General features: G+C 42.3%; 1 protein-coding gene across 11 annotated transcripts in view; it reads right to left on the bottom strand.

Annotated features, from left to right (window-relative positions):
• The window catches only part of slo (calcium-activated potassium channel slo), a 743,408-nt gene extending 718,919 nt beyond the window's left edge, over positions 1 to 24,489 (bottom strand). For all 11 annotated transcript variants that reach the window (XM_080286162.1, XM_080286163.1, XM_080286164.1 and 8 more), the window contains exon 1: positions 24,021 to 24,489. In XM_080286162.1, coding sequence (XP_080142288.1) covers positions 24,021 to 24,353 — 333 coding nt within the window. In that variant the 5' untranslated portion in view covers positions 24,354 to 24,489. The remainder of the gene's footprint in view (positions 1 to 24,020) is intronic.
• Between the last annotated feature and the right edge of the window lie 208 nt (positions 24,490 to 24,697).

Raw genomic sequence — 24,697 nt, 5'->3', positions numbered from 1 at the left:
GAGGAGGGGGAGGTTGGTAGGGGCCAGGGGGAGGGTATATAAATTCGTTTCACGCTCCAGGTAAACACAAAACGAGGTACCGGCGGCGATAATGAAGAGGCAGAGGCACAAAAGATATATACCGAAGCATTATTATTATCAGCAGCAGCATCCTAACCTTAGTTCACGCTAACACATGGGGTAGGTAGGTAGGGGTTATATATAAGTGCAGGAAACGATACTTCACCATCTCCTCTACCATCTCCATCCACACACTACGACCACCACACACATCACCATCATCACCATTACCATCTCCATCCACACACACCATCATCACCATCAACACCATCATCATCCTAATCTAATTTCTCACTAACACATGGGGAAGCTAGAATTCAGACAGAGACAGAGGAAAACATAAAACTAGGGAACTACTGACAGGATCTAGAGACCGTATTCATTAAAGATCTTAACAAATTTCTTACGATAAACTAGTGCATTGCAGTTAAATATTATTATGATTAATTTTTCTCTGTCATATTATCCACGTTATCATTCACTCTAACTGGGTTGTTAAGTGTCTGATGATGTGCGAGTGAAGACAAAAGCAAACATAAACTAACCTTTACAGCAATTTAAAGAAAATATATAAAAATACAGCCCTTGAAAGAACAACACGATAAAACAGAAGTACAAAAATCGCACTTATCCTCCCAGATGCCTTCTTACATGAGTTAGTATTTTTATAAAGTACTTGATACGCTTTATTAGAGAGTAAAAATTTAGGTACAGAAGTGGTAGTCTGGCGCCGTAAATTCTCCGCAAATTACCCTCATATCCGCCGAGTAATTATACGTTTTACTAGATTATCTTCTCAAGCGTCTTAACATTTTCTAGGGTAGCAGATATTCATAATTGGGCAGCAGCTTTCTTCGGTGCAAAATTGGTGGTTTGGTTTCATACTTATTTTCAGTCTTCTGATGCCAAATTGTCCCTGCCTAATGTTCTGAGCAATTATTTTACACCAACAGGCATTTCTTAAGGTCTTAACAGCTGTTTCAATGCTGTTACTACTACTACTACTACTACTACTACTACTAATAATAATAATAATAATAATAATAATAATAATAAAAACAGTAGTACAGTAATAACAGCAGCAGCAGCAGCAGGAAATAAAAGAAGCAATACCACCATAACCCGGTTCAGAGGCAGAAAACTAAACTACCTTTAAACATGTATATATTAGACACGGAAGTGTTTACTGTAGAAGATTATATGTGCACTGAGCCAACATAGGATACTGACAGGGCTGCTCCACATACCCTCGTTAAGTGGACAGCTGATAATTCACCCAGTTTCAATAAATGGATAAATAAATATAATACTCCAGAAAACAATGGATCATCCATTCATATCACTTTCTCTGACCTACTCTCATTCCCATGCCACCTAAGAAAAATATAAAATAATGGTAATAATGGCTTTCATATCGCTTTTCCTTTAACTTCTCTCAGTGGTTAAACACAAACTATATTTAAAACAGTTAAAACAAGAACAACACACACACACACACACACACACACACACACACACACACACACACACACACACACACACACACACACACACACACACACACGACTAGATGCACTCCACAACTATCGGGAACAACAACGACAATTCAAAATACATCAAATATTAGTGATAAAATCCAGGTGCCATTACCAACAAGCCAAATTTAGAGGCAATGCTGAGAGAGAGAGAAAGAGAGAGAGAGAGAGAGAGAGAGAGAGAGAAAATGCCAGTCCTAATCAATACAATTTTTGCCTCATCATCCAGCACAGATCCATGCCTACACACACACACACACACACACACACACACACACACACACACACACACACACACACACACACACACACACCGCCGCGTGGGAGGCAAAAGTGCATCCGCTCTCACTTTGAACCCCCTCGCAATTTTAAACCACACCAAAGACCTCTCTCCCTCCCACCATTAAAACCCCTACTCCTCAAACACACCCTCCCCCCCCTCACAACACTAAAAAAAAAAAAAAAAAAAATCCCTCCCTCCAGGGTCCTTTACCCCCCCCCACCTAAAACACTCCCCCTCCCCCCATTTTAAAACAACTGCACCAATTCTCTGCGCCTCACACTTCGCAGTTTACATCCCTCCACCCTCATTCCCCTCTCCGTCCCTCTCCATGTTTAAACCCTTTCAAAACAATCCCTTTTCGTTTAAGCCTCCACAGTTCAAAGGCCTTCCTGCTTTTCTATCCCTGACTTCAACTGACGGAATGGTTTTGTTGTTATAACCTTCCCTATACCAATCACGAAAGGACAAGCAGCTTTGTTGCTGTTTGCTTTCCACTGTAACCAGCCCCTTTGGTTACGCTCTGCCAGTCAGAAAAACTCTCCTGCATTGCTCCAACCCCTTCTTACTAATCAACTTTCTCCCTCCCCGTTTCTCACTTTTCAGATGTCTTATTAAAACTCCCCTCCTTGCCTCCCCAACTCCTCTACATTTAAACCCCTTCACCCCCTCACTTTAATATCTCTCTCAATAACACCCCCCCCTCCCCCCGACAACAATGGTGTGCTTACAACGAAGGCTTCATAAGGCAACACTCGCTTTACAGTCACCTTTAAAAGAAAACCAAGGGAAATGAAAGTAATGGGCGTTTCTCTAGCAGTCTCAGTGTTAGGGAAAAACGTATACAGTGTTCCTTTCCTTTGCCCTTCTTTATACACGCTTTTATACTCGCAAATGCAACCAAACCGAATTAAAATAATGTCTCCTTCTCCACCGGTCTGATCATTAAGGAAAAGTTTACGGCAATCCTTTCCATTTCCCTTCTTTACAATCACCTTTACACACTCCGAAATTAAACTTAATGGAATGAAAGTAATGTTTCTTTATCTAGCGGTCTCGGTATTACGGGAAAACATTCGCAACCGTTTTCTCCGATTTTCCTCACAACTCAGGAAGAAACTAAACAAATAAACACAAACAAGAATATAGTGTTTCTTTCTCCAAGAGTCTGGGCATTATGGAAAACAACTGCAGTATTCCTTTTTGTTTTCCACAATTTCGAAAAAAAAAATAATGAAAAAACTAAATAAGCATACTTTCTTTATTTTTACAGTGATAAAAGCATTGCAAAAACACTTAATTCTTGACCCTTAGTTACATGCAGAAATAAAATGAGTGGGTGATTTAACAGATAAACCAAATGCCAGTAATAAGCAGCCTCTCCCTTCCACTGTCATTATTCTCCTTCCCACAATAACCCAGGCATCACGAACAAAAAGCCTCCTTTATTTATTGATACTTCTGAATTAAAATATGTGAATAAATTAGCCCTCTCGCGGATGGAACAAATATGGTAATCTCTATCACTTAACGCCAGACCATTGTAATCCTCCTACCAATTCTACTGAAGTGTGTCCTAGCACCTTTTCTTTGGCGATTCATTCTGCATATTACACCTTGGCATTCTCTACTTTGTTATTTACATCGCTTTAATATCAACATTGCATCAATAACACAAAGGATACTGGGACCTAATATGCAAAATAAATCGCTAAGGGAAATGTGCTGCGGTCTTCCAAGTCATTCGAGGATACACTTGACCCAACAATCAGCACAACGATATTTACAGACAGATAGGTAGATAGATATATAGACAGATATAGACAGATACAGATGAAATGGGGTCTACCACCAGTGTAACAAAAATAAATCAGACCAAATCTAGCACCGTAAACACACACACACACACACACACACACACACACACACACACACACACACACACACTGTACCCGGAATCTGAGCATCAAAGATCGGATTTTCCGGTATTTACACGCCAATTTTTACAGATGCTTAAAAACACGTGCTGTGCCTTAAAGCAGCAGGACAATTTTTTCTTCCAATTCCTGTAATCGTCAGATTATTTCGTTCACCTTTGAGATAATTCTGGTAAAGAAGGGCTTTGCTCTTTTTAAATAGGGTGGAAACTTCACTGTAGAAAATATTATTATGATGATGATGATGATGATGATGGACTATGACAACGACGAAACTTACCCCATCTCCAACAGGGATGAGGAGGGGAGGGCTGGTACACTGGTGCAGCCTCCCCATGGACGTTGCATAGCGAGTTTCATGTTGCAACTGGGAGATTAGGAGGGGAGGCAAGGGGGAAGTGTCAAGTGTTGGCCACAGAGACTGAGCGATTGGATACGGCTGGACCTAACATGACACGGGCAAGACGTATGACACTTTGATAACGACGGGATTGGATGCTCTGCTTCTTAGGGGGGAGGATTGGGATTGGTACGGTCTCCTGATCTTATCTCAAACTTTCGTCCTTTCACATTTTATTGCACGTAGCCCAGAGGCAGAAAAATGCAATGATAGGCTCTATGCATCCATTCCACAGCACTTGTTTGTGACAGTATCAAACCCCTGTGTTCACTGATTGCTACAACTCTGCAATCAAAGTGCATAGATAGTAATTTTAGGCCATGGTAACGAGGGAGTGGGTGGTTTGGTTATTACAGATGAGTATACCTAACAAAGATCCCTAATCCCTGTAAGCTCGATTAATGGCCAAGAATAGTCAAACTGGAGGGTCAAGCTAACTAGCAAGGAAAGGAGACTCACTCTTACCTAATACTACGGTTCATCACATTTCAAACTGCTGGAGTGAGAAGCGCTGACGTTTAGGCCGCTTCGTGAGGATAGCTAATCACCCAAGCCATCAAAGGACGTAAAAAAAAAAAAAAGGCATGAGCGGGGTTATGGGAGCAGAAAGGATGCAGGACTGGCACAAGAAAAGCTGACGAAGCCGTTCTCGCAACACACGAAAACTGGGATGCGTAATATACAGACCACCTTATAGAGCAAAAAACCGAAATGGTACAGTGGACCTGGATCTCACGGTATGGTACACGTCACAAGGTACGAGTATTAAAAGGACCCAACCCCTCTCTCTCTCTCTCTCTCTCTCTCTCAAGGTATTCCAGGCCCTAAATAGATTCCTAGTGGGATAAGTGATCGGAATCTCTATCTCTCGCGATGTTCTAATATTCTCTTTATTTACCTGCTTCTCTCTCTCTCTCTCTCTCTCTCTCTCTCCCTCTCTGACTTATTGCCAAATTTATGCTCACCACATATACATACACATTAATCTTAAAAAAGAAAAAGAAAAAAAGAAAAAAGTAAATTAATAAATAACATGTTTATTATATTTCTTCTTCTGCCAGACGATTTTCTTCAGCTTAAAGGATATATCTTGTAGGGAAGGGATTACTCACCTCAACCCCTTCAGAACATGTCTTTTGATTATTCATTAATGTTACCTTCAGACGATTTTCATAGGAGAGAGAGAGAGAGAGAGAGAGAGAGAGAGAGAGAGAGAGAGAGAGAGAGACCGCTCGTAGTGAACGGGTTAATATGAGCCACACACACGCCATGATACGGTAATTAGGGCGCAAATGCTAGCGAGTGTGTATATGTGTGTGTGTGTGTGTGTGTGTGTGTGTGTGTGTGTGTGTGTGTGTGTGTGTGTGTGTGTGTGTGTGTGTGTGTGTGTGTGTGTGTGTGTGTGTGTGTGTGTGTGTGTGTGTGTGTGTGTGTGTGTGTGTGTGTGTGTGTGTGTGTAATGGATACAGATAAGTGATACAGATAAGAGGTAATTACTTCCGGAGTACAGAGCAGTGCTGTGTACGTGGGAAGCTAATGACACGCTAGACTATTCTTTATCGCTATGTCTAGTACACGATTATCGACTTGTTAAAGCTGGAAAAGAAATAGGTCTCTCTCTCTCTCTCTCTCTCTCACACACACACACACACACACACACACACACACACACACACACACACACACACACACACAGAGCCAGGGCAGGAAAGCAGCCATACATCTTCCTATTTATGTAACAAGACCGCCTTCTCGTCTGATGTCTTAGCCACCACCCCCCCTTCCTTCACTTACTCTCTACATATTTCCTCCCTTCACTCTTACCTTCCTATTTATCTTTAGTTTCTCATTCTTCCTTCTTACCTTTCATTTGTTTCTCTGTCTCTCATTACATATTTCCTCTTTTACGTGCCCTTTTATCTTCAGTTGTCTTTCTTCCTTCATACCTTTCATCTGTCTGTCTGCTTGTCTGTCTGTCTTTTCGCTATTACTATTTATACATCCGACATTCTGGTTCCTTGTGTATTTTAATGTCCATAGTACAAGCCAGACGCAGGTAATTTCCCTTACATACATAAACTTATATTTTCAGTCTTTCAACATCTATTTCATTTTTAACACACAATATCTTTTATTTTTGGCATTATTTTCATCTTATCAAACACGCTGACTTTCTGGTCCTGTTTCCTTATAACATACATTTTTTTTTTTCAAAGTCTCAATCACCTTAACTTTTTGGTCTTTTCCCTCATAACGTGTATCTTTTATGTTTGGCCTTTTTATTTTCATCAACCATATTAGCTTTTGGTCTTTTTTCTTAAAATTTACTCCTCTACCTCTCCTCCCTTCCTTTATCTCTCTCTCCTTCCCTTTCCCTCCAAGACAATCTCTCTTCCCTCCTCCTCCCCTCCCTCTCCCCCATCCCTCCTTCCAGACTTATCTCCCTTCTCTCCTCCTCTCCTCCCCCTTTACTCCTCCCAGACAATCTCCCTTCCCTCCTCCTCTCCTCCCCCTTCCCTCCTCCCAGACAATCCCCCTTCCCTCCTCCTCTCCTCCCCCTTCCCTCCTCCCAGACAATCTCCCTTCCCTCCTCCTCTCCTCCCCTCTCTCCTCCCCCTTCCCTCCTCCCAGACAATCCCCCTTCCCTCCTCCTCTCCTCCCCTCTCTCCTCCCCCTTCCCTCCTCCCAGACAATCTCCCTTCCCTCCTCCCCTCTCGCCACGTGCCCTTAGGAATACATAGTAATGATGACACAATTCCCTTACTTCCCACTCCCCTCCCCTCCCTCCCTCCGCCTTCCCTACTTCCCTCCCTTCCACTTCTACGTTTCTCTCCCCTCACCGGATTATCCCCTTCCCTCCTTCTCATTTTCTCCATTTTCTTTCTCTAACTTGCTCTCTTCTTCCTCCTTTCCTCATCCCAACCCCTTTTCCCTCCTCTCTCCGGCGTCTTTACCATTCTTCCTCCATCCATTCCCTTCCTTTCTCCTCCCTTCCCATTTTACAATTCTTCTTTTCCACTCCTTCCCTACTTCTTCCCGACCTCATTCCTTCCTCCCTTTCTCCTCCGTCTTAACTATAATTTCTCCTTTCATACCCATCTTTCCTCCTTTCATACCTATCCTTCTTCCTTTTTAACTCTTCTTCCCTCCTTCCTTCCCTACCTTCCTCCCTCTTTCTTCTACCTAACAACTCGCTCTCCTTTTTTCCCCCACCCTCATCTCAATTCCTTCTTTCCTTGACCCTTTGCCCTCCTTCCTTACTTTCTTCCCTGCTTACTCCCAAAATCTCCATCCTTCCTCCTCTTCATTTCTCCCTTCTCTCTTCCCATTCCTCTCTCCATTTCATACTTTTACTTACTTAGATAATCGACTGCTAACTTTCCTACATCCTCCCTCCCCCCTCTCTCACTACTACTACTACATAACTACTACTAATCTTCCTTTGCTCTTGCTCTAATCTCTTAGTTTTTCCCGCATTCCTTTATCCTTCGACTCTCTCTCTCTCTCTCTCTCTCTCTCTCTCTCTCTCTCACACACACACACACACACACACATCCAGGGCCAAAGTTCGCAGCGCCTAAACTCGGCTCGCTTGCCTTTCCCGTCCAAAAACAATATAAAATTCCACGGAAAACTTTTATCCGATAACACTCATAACTTTGGCTCACAACTCACTATTCCTTTTCTTTCTATTTTTTTTTCGTCTTTCTCCCCCCCCCCTCCTTTTTTTCTTTTTCTCTCTCCCTCATCGCGCAACAAGTTAGCACAAATTACAGGCTCCTCTGACGGCCAGTGTCAACAATAACAGTAAATTTATTAAAAAAGGAAAAAAGAGGAATCTAAAGGGGAAATAAAATCAAAAGGAGACAAAAGACGCCTTGACTTTTCACTGATACATTTTGTTCTATGATACAGACCTATATATCCATCCATCTATTTATCTACCAATCTATCTATCAATCTGAAATTGTAAAAATGTGAAAATAAATATTAAAAACAGTGACTAACAAAAAATGACGCCTTGAGATATCGCTGACCTATTAATATTATGCGTCTCTCTATGTATATATCTATCTGCCGAGCCATGTGAGGGGCGGCCTCGACAAATGGAGAAGGATAAACAAGAAATGAAAAAAACAGGTATACAAGAGTAAAACCACACCTCATCCTCTTAACACGTCTTGCAGGGGAGTGACGCAGGTTGTTGATGAGGATGATGGTGAAATTCCTTAACATAAAAAGCAATAATAAGTAAAACCATTCCCCATCCCTCTCAACAGTTCCTGCTCGGGAATGACAGAGGCTGATGATGAAAATACTCACCTAAAAAAAAAAAAAAAAAATCGTCAACTTCGGTATAGTAATTTCAGGCCATACAAGGTCAGTAATATGGTTCTGGAATAGCATGCATTACATGAGGGCAATACCACACAAACAGCTGGTCACAATCGTCAAAATTTAAAACCTAGCTTAATTACTAATGAGACTCAACCATCTCCTTAGCAAAGGTCAGAGACAAGCTAAGCCTCTAAGATATGCGCTTCTAAGGCACAATATATTTCCGAAAACAACACACACGAAATAAAATCATCTCTCAAATATCCTATCGTGAGTACAAACAACCCACCCAGCTCCCCAACAAGGGTTAGCAATGGCAAATATAATACAATATTGACAGTCAGCAACAAAAAGTTAATGTGGCTTCTCTTCTTTTCTTCTCCATAGACTGTGACAATCAGCCTCACAAATCCGCAGCAACCGACAATGATCACTTTATTTAGCAACATTTATTTAGTTAGCAAGCTTTACTTAGCAACATTAACTTCATCCTCATCAGTGACGCCTGCTTCGGATTCACAAGACTAAATTCCCAAAGCCCACGGAGAGCAAAGCCGAAGAAGCGACACGACCGTAGCGCCGACAGTGCGTCAGGGTTCTGCAGGCCGGGTAAGTGTAATCTTCCTCAGAATTCAAACATCGTCAGGCAAATATAAGTAAATCAGACTGCCGACATACTTCAGGAAACACAAGATGGTCCTCACACAGCTACAGTACACAAACATGCTTCTGTGCACACTAACAAGAATGATTAATAAACATACACAAACAGGCCTACAGTAACCCAAAATGTGCGTGTTAATACCGACTGACGTTCAACCCCATAAATCCCTTTAAAATGCCCAAATAATAAAAAATTATAAGGGCGTCATAAGCTATTCTCACAAAGAACAATTGCGCAGAGTCTGTAGGGAACTAGTGAAGAAATAAAGGAATGGCACTACGCTGAAAATGCATATGGAAGAAAGACGAAAGAAACGGAGGAAACACCGTACCTCTCCACCTCTAATAAATAAAATAACAAATAAAATACACAAATATCCCAAGTAACACCAAAGCCAGTCAACCACTTCAGCTTGGTTCAGAAATAGCGAGGAGTAAATGAAGGTATTGTAGAACCGGGTAACCTTGCTCACTAGGGCTGCCAATACACACCATCGCCATTCCTTTAGTCTCTTACACACACACACACACACACACACACACACACACACACACACACACACACACACAGGGGGGTAATGTACAGTCGCGGTTATAAATACTCATCCACGTCATAAAGAAATACAACAAAGCAATGAACCGTAATTTTCAACACCCACTGACACAGTCTTCGGAAGCAAACAAATTTACACAATATTACGTAAGATTTCCTTCATGATTCGTCTAAACAAGTGGACCGATAATAATGTTCACAACTCTGCATTAACCCTTCACTCCGATGACGTATTTCAATCAAGCAATCAGTTAGGAAAGTCTGTCAGCTGAATATATATATTTTTTTATGTGTCCGACTCTAGGCATAGGTTTCACAGCCTGCTATCAAGGCCCAGTAGTCCTCCTACATACCATACACCTCTGGATGTCACCACTTCGGCGCTAACACCCACCGTCCATATTGAATACATGCTAGGGCTGTCCCATACAGGACTGGTGTATTGGTATTAGCGGGGGTATTATTACGACATGTCGGCGGGTCTTCTGGTAGATCAGTAAAGCCTGATTTTATGAAATTCAAATCCTTAAACTGTTCCCTGCCCCAGCAGGGAATTAAACGTGGGTCTTGTAGGACTGCAGGCCACCTCTCTACCGACTGAGCCACCGCTAGTTGTTTGGAGAGCGAAAAATACTTAAAAATATGTATCACCGTATTGAAGAGGTTCTATAAGGCATGTGAAATAAAAGATGAAATACATAAGGATGAAGGTTTATAGTGAGAGTAACATTAATAACTTAAGGTAAGGAAATGATATGAGCCGGTACATGGTGTCAAGACAGCTGTTAAGTACTCGTAATGTGTCTCTAATATTAGGTGAACTGCAGGAAATCAGCTCGGGAAATTTGAAGATAATGTGTGTGTGTGTGTGTGTGTGTGTGTGTGTGTGTGTGTGTGTGTGTGTGTGTGTGTACCTCTTGAATACAATGACGTAATTTTAACTACGTTCTTGCTGCCTCCACAATTTTTAACTTAACTTTAAGAGAGTTTCTGAGCTGGTGAGGAGAGATGCAGCTTCTATTAACCTCTTCACAACTAGGCCTTTCTCAAGTTAAGTAAAATAGTCTGAGAGCAGTAAGAATTAAACGTCACTGTAAGAGAATCATGTAGGCTTTCTCTGTCCTCTTGGTACTGTATAAATATCCCTTAGGATTACCCATAAGCATCTCCAGGAAGTAAAGCAGTAAAGCGTTTTGAAGATATATTGTTTGTCATTAGTTGAAACTTCAACGTCGCAAACACATTGACAGATACAACGCCGCCAGCTAAATGATTCACCGTGGTTATGTAAACGGGAAATTGAGATCGACCTTGAGATTAATTAGAATTCCCTTGCTTTCTGTGTTAACTGAAGACTCAGATTTTTTTAGTTATTCCGTATTAACTTCCACAGGCATCACGCGACCTGAGAAGCGAACGGACACACTTATAAATATCTGTGGCATACCGTGCGAGGTGTAGAGTGAGGATGAGAGTGTGTGTTTGTGTGTGTGAGAGAGAGGGGGGTGACACACACACGCACACAGACACACACGATGGGATGGGTGCCAACTTTGCTGCACCCCTCTCTTTGCTGTCTACCTCCTCACCTCCTTGCTGCCTTCATCCATCTACCTACCTACTTCTCCCCCCTCTCATACATACCTCGCCCCTTCTAACGCACGTGTCTTCGCGTCTACCTACCTCCCACCATTCTATTTACTGAACTACCTTCTTATCTCCCCTAAACCTTACTTATCTACTCTATTTCCTCCCCTACTACTTACCTGACTACTTCCTACCCTGCTTTTCACCTACCTATCTGCTTACTCTACCGCATACCTACCCATTTTCACCCTGCTTCTTACCTCCCAGTTGATAAAACCAAACACACTCAACTTTCAATCTACCTCATATTTCACCGCACCTAAAGAGAACCGTGTTTCCTATTATGACAATACATGAAAACTTACCACCTGGTACTACTGTCATTCTTATCCTAATTAATTATATAAACTTAACCAGACCTTTACGACCTTGTACTATTGTCAACATTATCCTATTTAATTAGTGTACATATACCTAACCAAACACAGTCAGCCATCAACCTAACCCACTTCCCTTACCACCTAATGTCATAGGCATCTCCTAACCTGCCTACCATGACAACCCAGCGTGATCCAGTCATTCCCTTACAACCTAATATTGCTGTCACTATCACCACATCTAATCAGATTTAACCATACACAGCATTTCAATTCACTGTATTTCCCGCACCTCACAAATTATCAGACATTTAACCAAACATACCCAGTCACTTTACTCACTGCATTTCCCGCACTTTACATTAATATCAGACATTTCACCAAACATAACCAACCACTTAACTCACTGCATCTCCCGCACCTCACGCAATATCACACATTTACTTTCCACTCACCATGTTTCCACCAACTCACACAATGCCCGTGATATTGTGGTGGGCAAAACTCTGTCATAATATCCTAAGCTAACGCCAAACGATTTTATTCACCTGAGTCTGTCATGGGAGCCGGAGAGTCTTAATACCATCCCCGTTAACCTTCACATAGTCGGGACAACTCTAGCATTCTGTTCCAACGTCATACAGTTTTACTGAGGAGTGAGCCGTGGGAGGGCGTTTACAAGTGCGTGGTAGTCTCTCCCCTGCTAATCCCTCCCCTGCCTGGCGGTGCAAGCTAAGGCCAAGGGCAGAAGGCTTTAATAAACTGTAGATACGCTAACTGCCAAGCCTCGCCCATCTTGGCCTCCTTCACCTAACGTATTGCCGTAAATATTTAGACAGGCATCAATATTCCCCTAATGCCCCACAGCTTTTTTCCGCCTTATTATGGAGAACGGCAAACTCTTATTTAAATTAGGCATGACGTCCTCAGCAGGGAGAGTTTCAATACCATTTTATACGAACCCCTAAATCCACAAATTCTGCTTCTAAAATACGTGCACTAATGTTCCTTTAATATTCTGCGACTTATTTTTTCCATATTATTATTTTTCTCCGTCAAACGTCAGACTCTTTTACTCTGCTCTGAACTGACGTCCTCGGTCTAAGGTGTTTAAATACGACTTTATACAAACCTCTGATATTGCAAATTCTGTCTTAACACGAGTTATCAGTACCTAAGTTCTGAAAATCTAAATCCTTATGCGTGAATCGCCCTAATTTATAATACTTCCGAAGCACGTGAACAAGATCGCGACCAGCATCCACACTACTGCTGACTTCACTGTAATTTGGGATGCAGGGTAATCAAAGCTAATAACCACATCAGTGTCCTTCAGAAATCAGAGGTTTTCCTTCCTCCCCGAGATTTATGGTTTAACCCTTCAATACGATGTCATTTTTTTTTATTCATGCTACATCTAGATTACTTTCACTTAAACCTGGAGGAATCTCTGATAATGAAGGAATTAATGGAGGCTGTAAATAACCCCTCCAACTCAGGCTCCTCTAAAATAATAATAACAATAATAATAATAATAATAAATTTGGAAGAACATGAATAAAAAAATCGTCACAGTTGAAGGTGTTGAACATACAGGCTAAGTTCTCTAATTCCCAAATATTCCAAAAGCCTTAATAATAAATAATAATAATAATAATAATAATAATAATAATAATAATAGACAGATAAATAAATAAATCAATAAATACATCGTTTGGAATAGCAAGAACAGAATATATAAAAATACGTCACGGGTTGAGGAAGTCGAACACAGAGCCATAAATTCTCAAAATCTCACCTCTCGTATAAGCCTGGGGTAAAGAGGGACGCGGCACTCTGAATACGGAATGGCAAATGGGAATACATTATACAACCCGTTCCAGCACTACTAAAAATGTTACAACGCCAAGACCCTCCCATAAATATGTATACAAAAATCAGACGTGTATTCAGTTGCCATCGAAGAGAAACCCTTTCAGTACGCTAACAGTCTTTCCATCATCATTTTTATTTATTTATTTATTTATTATTATTATTATTATTCTTATTATTATTATCATCATCATCATCATTATTGCCGCCAAATAATTTTATACCAGTTAGCTCTTCACACCAACGATTTTTTTTTAACTTTCTTCCTTGCTACCTGTAGACGATTTTATTTAACTGGAAAAAAACTCTCATGGTGAAGGAGTTACTGAAGGCTACATCTAACTCCTCCAATCCGAAAATTTGGTCCAAACTAGGATAAAATCGTCTGCAGGTAAGAAGAATAAACCATGTCACAGGATCGAAGAAAAAAAAGAAAAAAGAAAAGGGGGAAATAAGAAAAAATAAAAAGGTATGAAAAGAAAGGGCAAAAATACACATGAACATCTGCAGCTTCGCAATACGTATCACTAGCAGGTAACCTTGATAAGTTTCTAGCTGCACCCGTAATCAAACCTTCATAAATCACTAGCAACATACGTCACTATTCCACACGCGATGCTCTCACTCCTCCACACAACATACATACAACGAGGCACATGAGACTGCAAGAAAAATGAAAGACACCACAGAAAACCAGCAGTAAAAAATAAATAAATACAAATAACTTACGTAGTGTATCTGTTACCAGTGTACGTATACGGCACAAATAAAAAAAAAAGAGAGTTCTAATAAGAGTAAGAATGTAGAAAGTATACCCTACCAGCGTACACACACACACACACACACACACACACACACACACACACACACACACACACACACACACACACATTTGAATAAGGCGGATTTTAGAACAGCACTAAGGCCTGTGGCATCTTGGAAGGGTTAGTTCGTAGCTGCGAGGGGAACTTTTAATCCCTTTAACAACAGTGACATTTTTATTCTCTCTCTCTCTCTCTCTCTCTCTTCTATCTACCTACCATTGTTCATGGTTACCGCTGGATGATCTTATTCAAGTTGGGAGGAAACTCTAACAATGAAGAGGTTGCTGAAGGTTGTATCTAATCCTCCAAGGCTGTACCTAACCCTCCAAGGCTGTATCTAACCCCTCCAAGCTGTATCTAACCCTCCTAGGCTGTATCTAACCCTCCAAGGCTGTATCTAACCCTCCTAGGCTGTATCTAATCCCTCCAAGGCTGTGTCCAACCCTCCTATTCTGCATCAAATCCTCCTAGCCTGTATCTAACCCCTTCTAAGCCGTATCTAAACCTTCCTAACCCGCATCTAACCCTCCAAACCCGCATCTAACCCCTATCTAACCCCTCCCATCCGAAAACCATACCACAACGCGGCTCTCCCATTTTTGTCCCACCTAAACATACATCATCTTCCCTGACAGTCCTCACGGGAATGGAAGACATATAAATCCACGTGGAAATATTGCAGCCTTTATTATTTTGGCCCTGAAATTTATTACTTGTCTTCCGGCCTATACTTTGCAATGCTTAAAAATGTGTGTAAGGTTTGAGGGTCGTTTTTCACGTTTGATATATGGCTTTCTTCTACTCTGAGAGAGATAGATAGAGAGAGAGAGAGAGAGAGAGAGAGAGAAAGAGAGAGATGGGGGGAGATGAAGATAAAATATTAAATTAAAAATGTGTATACAATGGAGAGAGAGAGAGAGAGAGAGAGAGAGAGAGAGAGAGAGAGAGAGAGGGGGGGAGATGAAGGCAAAATATTAAATGAAAAATGTGTATACAATGGAGAGAGAGAGAGAGAGAGAGAGAGAGAATAAAGGTTAGTGTGACGGCCTTCAACACCAGGATAGAGCAAGGCAAAAATAGCTACATTGGAAAGAGCACCCAGGATTCCTTCACCAAATACCGTGCTGGGCTGAAATGTACAGTCGGAGTCAAAAATTTCTCCACATCGGTAGTCAGTTTTAATCTGCTGACCCATGAAACTTTCCACTCGTTGACCCATGAAACCTTTCACTCCTCAGATCCAGTTTCCTTAGCTTCCTTCAGCAGTGACTTAGGCGAGCGAAGAAACCATCAACTCCTTCAATCCAATTACGCATTGCATATTTCATTCTTGCTATAGATATACAATTTTATCCGGCTTCGGGGGCACCTTACATAGGAAAAAAAAATACTTCTAACCCTTCCAGTTAGAACAATATTCCCTAAACAAAATAACGTCGTCTGGAGATAGCAAGAATGAAATATGAAAAGTCACTGAATTGAAGTGGTGGAAAAAAAAAAAAAAACTGATTATAACAGTTATCATGGAAACCTTAGTGTGTTCTATACCTACCAATGAAGCTTAACATGTCTGAGGATTCTCGGTGAGATGCAAACAAAAATCTACAGTGGAACCAGCCCCTGAATCGTGTCAAACTGCAATATATTGTCAGCTTAACCAGTGGTGTATTAAGAGGGGATGGAGAGTCACTGACGAGTTCAGAAGTCCAGAAGGGCGAAGTGTTTTTGACCTGGGCTGTAAAGTATATTATTACTATTTAATTCTTCCTGAATCCCCCAAGCTAGGACCAATTGTACTGTAAATTAATTCCCTTGCATCACACCCTAGCCAACGAGCGGGTATGCTTTACATATAATCAAACTGTAAATTAGACATATATCAAAACAGACCGATAGACAGATAAACAAAAGCAAACCACTAAGGCAAAGATACAATGATCCAAAAGTTCCTCCAGAAATCACAACTTGCAACTTGTAAATCTCACGTCGAAAAACTTAGACCTCCACCTCTCTCTTACAATGCAGCCGCAGCTGCTCTGCCTCCTTTCCCAACATGTAAATTGCAGGTCGAAAAACTTAGACCTCTCTCTCTCTCTCTCTTCCATTGCAGCTGCAGCTCCTCTGCCTCATTTCCCTAATATTCCTCTCTCTCACCACCACCTATCCTTCCCTTCCTCTTCCTTTACTCTCTCTCTCTCTCTCTGCTCTGCCTCCTTTCCTAATATTCCTTTCTCACTACCACCTATCCTCCCCCTCCCCCCCCTCTCTCTCTCTCTTACAATGCAGCTGCAGCTCCTCTGCCTCCTTTCTCTAACATTCCTCTCTCCCACCACCACCTATCCTTCCCTCCCTCTTCCTTTACTCTGTCTCTCTATCTGCTCTGCCTCCTTTCCTAATATTCCTTTCTCACTACCACCTATCCTCCCCCTCCTCTCTCTCTCTCTCTCTCTGTACTCCTCCTTCTCCTACAGAACTTCCTCAGCTAAAGAAAAGCCGAGACACTGTGAGACCAGGTGCAGCATTCCCATTTTTTCTTTATTTTTTCTGTGCCATATTGTTGTGAGTGTGGCCACGTCCCCGCCACAGCGTACTGCACCTGCCCGTCCGCCTCCCTGCTGGATTTTTATAAGTTAGCCTTCAAGCGCGCAGTCCAACCTTTTACAGGGCCCCAGGTGTGGTGAAGGGAGAAACGAGATAGTGGCGGAGGCTGGGAAAGAGAGAAACACACACACACAAACACACACACACACACACACACACACACACACACACACACACACACACACACACACACACACACACACACACACACACACACACACACACATTCACCTTTCGCCAGTATACCGGCTAATCGATCCATTCCTGGAACTCTCAAAGACCGTACATTATACCCTTTCACATCAGGGTAAACTCAGAACCATCTCTCTCTCTCTCCCCCTCCTCCCCCTCTCTCTCTCACACACACACACACACACACACACACACACACACACATCCATCCATGACTCATTCTGCTGTCTTGATTAAATGATAATGAGGAATCAGTAAACATTGCTCAAGTACAGTCATAATTCCACTACTCATATTTCATGCATTTTAACCCCGTCACGCTCTTGGCTTTCACCATCACTTTGCCTTCGATCCAGCCGGCATCTGGTAAGCTATACAGTGTCTAGTTACTAGGGCGGAGAAGATACCTAAATTCTTATGCAATGTTACTGATTATATAGTGCTGGGTTACTAAGGAGGCCAAGTTATCTAATGAAGCTTACTGATCTATAGTCTTTGGTTACTTTATCCTGTCTGCGGTTGCCTGAAATTCGAAGAGGCTTTGTTAAGTGAGTCTCCTTGGTTACTAGTCAAACTGACCCTCTAATCTGACTACACTTAGCTGAAAAGGGTTATAGACCTTTGTCGGGTTAGATCAGGCACGGTACAGGGTAGACCAGTTTCCTAATAAATATTACGGATCGACACAGTGTCTGGCTACTACGGGGGTCGAGATACCTAATATAACTTACTGATAAAAAAGCTACCTTACTCAAAACTACCTCAAAGAACTGATCCACCAAGTGGTCAGGTTACAGTAGTTTATCCTCTTAACCCGCTCTCGTCCCATCACCTTAACCCACTTTACCATAGTCACAAAGAGGGGAGGGCATTCTCTCTTCCATCTCAGGGACTTGCATCAAAGGAGACACCAAGTTTCACATAAAATACTCTCTCTCTCTTTCTCTTGTACCACAGGAGGGATGAGGTTTTCTCGCGACACATATACTAAACGGTGAAGGGTCGGTACATGCCTACTGAGAGAGAGAGAGAGAGAGAGAGAGAGAGAGAGAGAGAGAGAGAGAGAGAGAGAGAGAGACGGGGTAGGGGTCCAAGTTCCAACCCAAACAGAGCGCAACCCTGACCCTTTACAAACGCCACACCAAGCATATACAAACCCAACAAACCATACCGGACCCAACAGTTCCACAGAGCACACAGCGTGGAATCCTCACAGATACAGCAAGCCAAGCCAAGTGCAGTCATTGTTAGACCCCTGTTTCAAAGTACCTTCGGATATTTCGTAACGTCTCTTCGTTAGCGATTTATTTTGCATATTTACACCGTACTGATCCTCTCCTATCTAGAGAAAATGAAGTGTGAGATTGAAAATAGGTAATTAAACAAGAAGTACTCTGAGTTTTCTATGGCATCCAGAAGTATTAACAATGACAGTTGTAGCCCCAGGTTCATCAGAAACGTGAACCCAGTGGATTGCAGGCATGAGATATCCCTCTGCTGCGGTTCACCATCCTCTTTTGAGGGGATAGAGCAGTAGTTGAGGAAAGTTTCAATAACTAGGTATTCGCGCTTCCTGGTTATATCGGTGCCACAACATGAGGGGCGTCCTCTTCCAGCACCACGGAAACCAGAAAACCGTCGTTAGTCCATGGCTCCAACGACATCTCCATAAATTCCCTGTGCACCTTACGATATTTCTTGGTGAGGCTCGTGCCTGTGTATACCACCACCAACAGTTCCCTCTTTTGTAAATACAAGCACCGCCGTTCTTCGTAAATTCGAACGTTACCGGCACCTGCGTCTCGTAAATAACAGTCCTAGACGCAATTTGAAATTCAAACCACCAGAACCGAAAGCACAGCTGGGCCGGAGGAGTGACGTCATGCCTTTGGTATGCCTGTCTTGTTTATTTTTAGTACTGGAAATGCCAGTTCCTAACCAAGCTACAGCTTATGTTTATTCTATATTTTTTCTTGATATTGCTACCAGTATCAGAGAATATTTATAAGCACTGTCATCAAGATTATTCTTTATAGGCTACTAATATCATTATCCTCTCAATTTCATGAATTATTTTCATTAATATTATTATCAATCTACCTACCTATTGTCTGGTACGGCATGGTGTAAAGAAAGGTCTAGAAGAAATGATGAGGCACTTCTGTCCAGCCTTGGAGAATAAAATGGTAAAAGTGGCATACAAACCTTACAACCTACCTGCCAAATCAGTGAAGTACTGGAATCTATTATGCATGTAGACCTGTTGGGCTGAAAAATGTATCGTACACCACTAATCTCACTGCCACGATTTCTTCAAGCGCTAGCCTAAAATACTCAAGACCGCCCACAGCAATAAAGTGCTTATTCAAGACACTTTTTTAATCCAATAGCTATCTGTTACACATTCTCTCAGTGGAACACTCAGCTGGGCTTACCATGAATAAAACACGTCCTCTGCTTGAAATGGTTTGAGAGAGAGAGAGAGAGAGAGAGAGAGAGAGAGAGAGAGAGAGAGAGTTATATAATCACTCACGGCCCTATAATTAAGACTCAAAGGACAAACCCCGAATTTTAACGATATTTTCTGAAGCATGTGATGATGGTAGACATTATTTCTGACCTTTCTGTATCGCTGGTGAGTTCAAGAGAACTTTTCCAACTAGATGTAGACAGAACTTTCATTAACCCTTTCAGTACGAGAGCCCGTATTCTCATCGGGTAAGGAAGCTCCCTAGCACTTCTTACTTGCCGATCTATTTCTCCCTAGCACCTCTTTAATGGCCATTTATTATTGGATATGGCTGGTTAAGATCTTTTTGTGCATTTTTTATACAGACTATGGCGAAGTTTGAAGGATTTATATACCACAAAACAGGGCACTATGCGGCAATAAGCAGAATAAATCGCTTATGAAATGGTGTTACGAAGCGTCCATAACCGACAAGAATACAGGCTTAGGTCTTCCACAACCTACATAAACTCGCCTGTACTTACTAAAAAATAATCTGAGCAATATGAAATCCACGACAAATAGTTAAGGTACTGAATAGAGAATAAATACTTTATGTGGCAAAAAAAAAAAAAAAAAAAAAGTGGAGCTACCAAACTGATCGACAGTTAATTTCATAAAGAAAGATTAATGGGGGTAAATTACATACCATTATATGAGGTTAGTTGACTTGCTATCTCTCTCTTCCCTAATCATCATCTCTCTCTCTCTCTCTCTCCCCATAAGCTCCCCTCATTCCTGCCATAGTTTCAACAAGTGATCTCCGCGGGGAAATTAAGGGAAATGAGGGGAATGGGGAGGGGAGGGGAGGGAAAGGGAGGGGTGGAAAGGAAAGAAGAGGGGAGTGGAGGGGGGGGGAGAGAAATAGAAGTTGAGGGAGGTGAGAGGAAGAGGAATATCAAGAGCAGTGGAAAAGTTATAACAGAGAGAGAGAGGGGGGGGAGGGACATTAAAATAAGGGATGAAATATTAATCCCCTGAGAATGGACACGCCTTCTTTATTCCATTCTTGCTATACCGCCAGATAATTTGCTTTTGTTTAGGCTCTGAAGGGAGTGGGGTTAATGATGGGGAGAGGGGAAGTGAGAGGGCAGAGACAGCGAAGGTGAGAGAGATAAATGAGAGATGGGAGAGGGGGAATGAGAGGGCAGGGACAGCGAAGATAAGATATGTAAGAGAGAGATGGAAAAGGAGGAATGAAAGGGCAGAGACAGCGAAGACAAGAGAGGTAAGAAGGAGATGGAAGAGGGGGAATGAGAAGGCGGAGAGTGCGAAGATAAGAGAGGTAAGAGGGCGACATGGAAGAGAGGAAATGAGAGGGCGGAGAGAGCGAAGATTAGAGGTAAAAGTGAGATAGAAGAGGGGGAATAAGAGGGCGTAGAGAGCAAAGCTAAGAGAGGCAAGACAAGTGGAAGAGGGGAAATGAGGGCGGAGAGGGCGAAGATAAGAGAAGCAAAAGAGAGAATGAGAGACGGAAGAGGGGCAATCAGAGAGCGGAGATAAGAGAGGTAAGAGAGAGATGGAAGAGGGGAAATTAGAGGGCAGAGACAGCGAAGATAAGAGAGGTACGAGAGAGATGGAAAAGGAAATGAAAATGCAGAGACAGCAAAGATAAGAGATGTAAGAGGGAGAATACGAGCACAGACAGCGGAGATAAGGGAGGTAAGAGACAGAGATGGAAGAGGGGAAATAAGAAGGCGGAGACAGCGAAAGAGATAGATGTAAGAGAGAGAGATGGAAAAGGGGGAATGAGAAGGCGGAGACAGCGACGATAAGAAATGTAAGAGAGATGGAAGAGGGGGAATGAGAAGGCGAGGCAGCGACGATGAGACGCAAGAGAGAGAGAGGTGGAATAGGGAGAATGAGAGAGCAGAGACAGCGAAGATGAGAGATGTAAGAGAGAGATGGAAGAGGGGGAATAAGGCGGAGACAGCGAAGAGACGTAGGAATGAGGTATACACAAAGCTACTGTATGTGAAGGACAAAGAGAGGAGTGGGGAAATGTGAGAGTGGGGGGAATGCAGATGATATTAGGGTAAAATGAGATACCGGTAAGATGGTAGTCAAATGAAGCGGGAAACTGATACGATGAAAGGAGAGAGAGAGAGAGAGAGAGAGAGAGAGAGAGAGAGAGAGAAAGGTAGTGAGAAAGCAGTGGGAGGAGCAAAGAGAGGAAGAAAAGGACTGAAGAGAAGAATACGGAAAGAAAAGACAGCACAGTGAAGAGAGGAACTATGAAAAAAAAAGGGGGGGGGGAGCTGGAGTGGAGAGAGGCAGTGCAAGGAAGAAAGGGAATATGATGAAAAGACTGGAAATACGAAGAGGAAAAGGAGGAGGTGAAAGTGAGGGGGAGAGAGGGGATGTGAAAAAAATGAGAGTGAGGGGAAAGGGAAAGACAAGGTGAAAAAATGAGAGAGGGGAAAGGCAAGCAATGCAAGAAGTTGAGAGAGAGAGAGAGAGAGAGAGAGAGAGAGAGAGTCTATCCTCTCATAAAAACCATAATACTTTCCCTCCAGTCCCACTATCTTACTCTCGTGATTTCTTTATATCCTGTGCCACCTCTCTCTCTCTCTCTGCTCTCTCTCTATCTTGGACATTTTCTCTTATCACACTCGCATACATCCGGGTTTCTCTCTCTCTGATCTTGGGCACTTCCTTTTATCACGCTCACGTATACATCCGGGTCTCTCTCTCTCTCTCTCTCTCTCTGATCTTGGGCACTTCCTTTTATCAAGCTCACATACATTCGACTCTCTCTCTCTCTCTCTCTCTCTCTCTGTATGTATGTATGTATGTATGTATAATGGAGTAGGTCACAAGCTAAAACAATACCCAGGTTGTATTGGCATTAACCTTTCAATCCGGTAACGTTTTTCTTTCATAATTCCCGTTAATACAAGGCGACTATATCCAACTTTGGTGGGACGTCCAGCACTAAAGGGGTTAATGCACACTATACCCACTCTCCTCGGTATGAAGTCTCGAGCTAAACAAAATCGCCTAAAGGTAGACAGAATTACACATACCATCGTACTGAAGAGACTAACCCCTAGCCAGATGACATACCGGTATTTTCGATTTTATTCTTGCTATCTCCAAACGATTTTATTCAACTTAGAAACTTTTCGAACCAGAGATCAGATTTTAACTTTCAATAACCCTTTCACTACCAGAGGGCTCTCCTAGGATGAATACAACAGTCTGGTGGTAGCAAGAATAAACCAATACAATGAGCTATCTGATTGAAGACATTAAGTAGGACATGAGGGTAAGAATATGAGTGCTGAACCTATTCAGCCCAACGTGGTCCCTTCAAAAGTCAATAAAATCGATTAGTAGTTGTAAGAGCAAAAAATAAATAAATCCCAAAGTTGGGGAGATTAATGGAAACTCTGATCCCCTTCAAATCATGGAGTCTTCAAACATATCGTCTGATGGTTGTGATGGCGTAAAAGTTATAAATAAAATAATTACCCTGGTTGATATTAACAAAGCAGTAAATACACCAAGAAGAGAAATACGGTATGTATGGCTGCATAATACACACAAGAGTATACCAAGTATAATTTGATAGCAGAAGAGGCGCAGGGCAAAACCAGAGTGCGTAAGCTAAGGTTGAGCAAGAAAAATATTACACATGACACACAACACTCAACCTTCGAAAGAACATTGTAATTGCGATAGACAAATAGTAATTTGATATGACAGTATATAATACATGAGGTAAACAGAGTATCCATCATAAGCTACAGTAGTGTACAAGAAAAAATACTACTATGGACACATTAGACAGTGCTTAACCTTAGTATATGGTAAAGAAGAATGACCAACAGGAACTAGGATATGATGAAAAATATATGACAAGATAAGGCACACTGGGTAAGACTGAGTATCCTTTCAAAGCTATGGTGGAACAAGAAAAAATACTGCACAAGACACACACGTCAACATTTAAGTTCAGGAAGGACAGAGTAACCAAGCCAGAGTACGCAAGTCTGGGAGTAAGACACGGTCACAAATACAATATATGTGACAGTATAGGACACATTAGCTAGCATGGAATACGAGGGGCGAAACATCACGACCCAACTTCCTCCTTAGATATGTGGTGCGTACCAGTCAGAAATAAGAATGGTTATAAAACAGCAAACGGGAAAAAATTTAAGTACAGGAAATTTTTATGACTACATAGGTTAAGCAGTAAGCTACTCAGTCGGGTGGGGTGTGGGGGTTAAGCAAGAGCTGAGCAAAGATACGACTTAAAGATGGTATAATACAGTTATTAAACTTACCAGGATCCGGCCCGTAGTGGTCTGGCCCGAGATGAGTTCCCCCGCCCAATCCTTGGCCTCCGTCACAAAGTTGCCCTCCATCAGGTTCTTGGGTTTGGGCTGGCCGGGAGGCTGACCCTGCTGCGCCAATAGCTTCTCCTTCTCCTGCTGTTTTTGATACTCGGTGGGATCCCGGTTGCGGCAGCAGAGGAAGGAGAGGGCCCGCCATACCAGCACTATGAAGATCCCAGCCAGGAAAGTGAAGATACTCGACAGCAAGAAGCACCACCATTTTCGATCTCTTAGACACTCCTCTTCTTCCGAGAGTTGGGTTGGACCCGCGTCGTCGGACATCGTTACCACTTCATAGTACACCGCCTCGCAGTCAGATAATGCAAGAGTTGCATTAAAGTAGAGAGCCTGTAGTGTCTATCACATCCTCAGGTAAATGGAAGGACGAGTTCCTCTCAGGACAGCCAGCGTTACTGCCAGTCCCATGGCACGTCGTCAACTCTTCGTCGTGCAGGTTGCTTTCAGGAGCCAAATCAATATAGCCGCCCGACCAATGGCAAGAGCGAATATCCGTGACGTTGCGTAGCCCTTCCCGTGAGCTCACCGTTACCCACCCAACGAAAACTCTGAAAAGCCTCTGCGCTCCCGCCTCAACAGCCAATGAAAACACTGTCTACAACAGTGAC

The sequence above is a fragment of the Coenobita brevimanus genome, chromosome 110 (genome assembly GCF_032717465.1).
Source record: "Coenobita brevimanus isolate Jiangsu-jjx chromosome 110, ASM3271746v2, whole genome shotgun sequence".
Lineage (NCBI taxonomy): Eukaryota > Metazoa > Arthropoda > Malacostraca > Decapoda > Coenobitidae > Coenobita > Coenobita brevimanus.
Note: the sequence above shows the minus strand (reverse complement) of the source record. Positions and strands in the feature narration are given on the sequence as shown.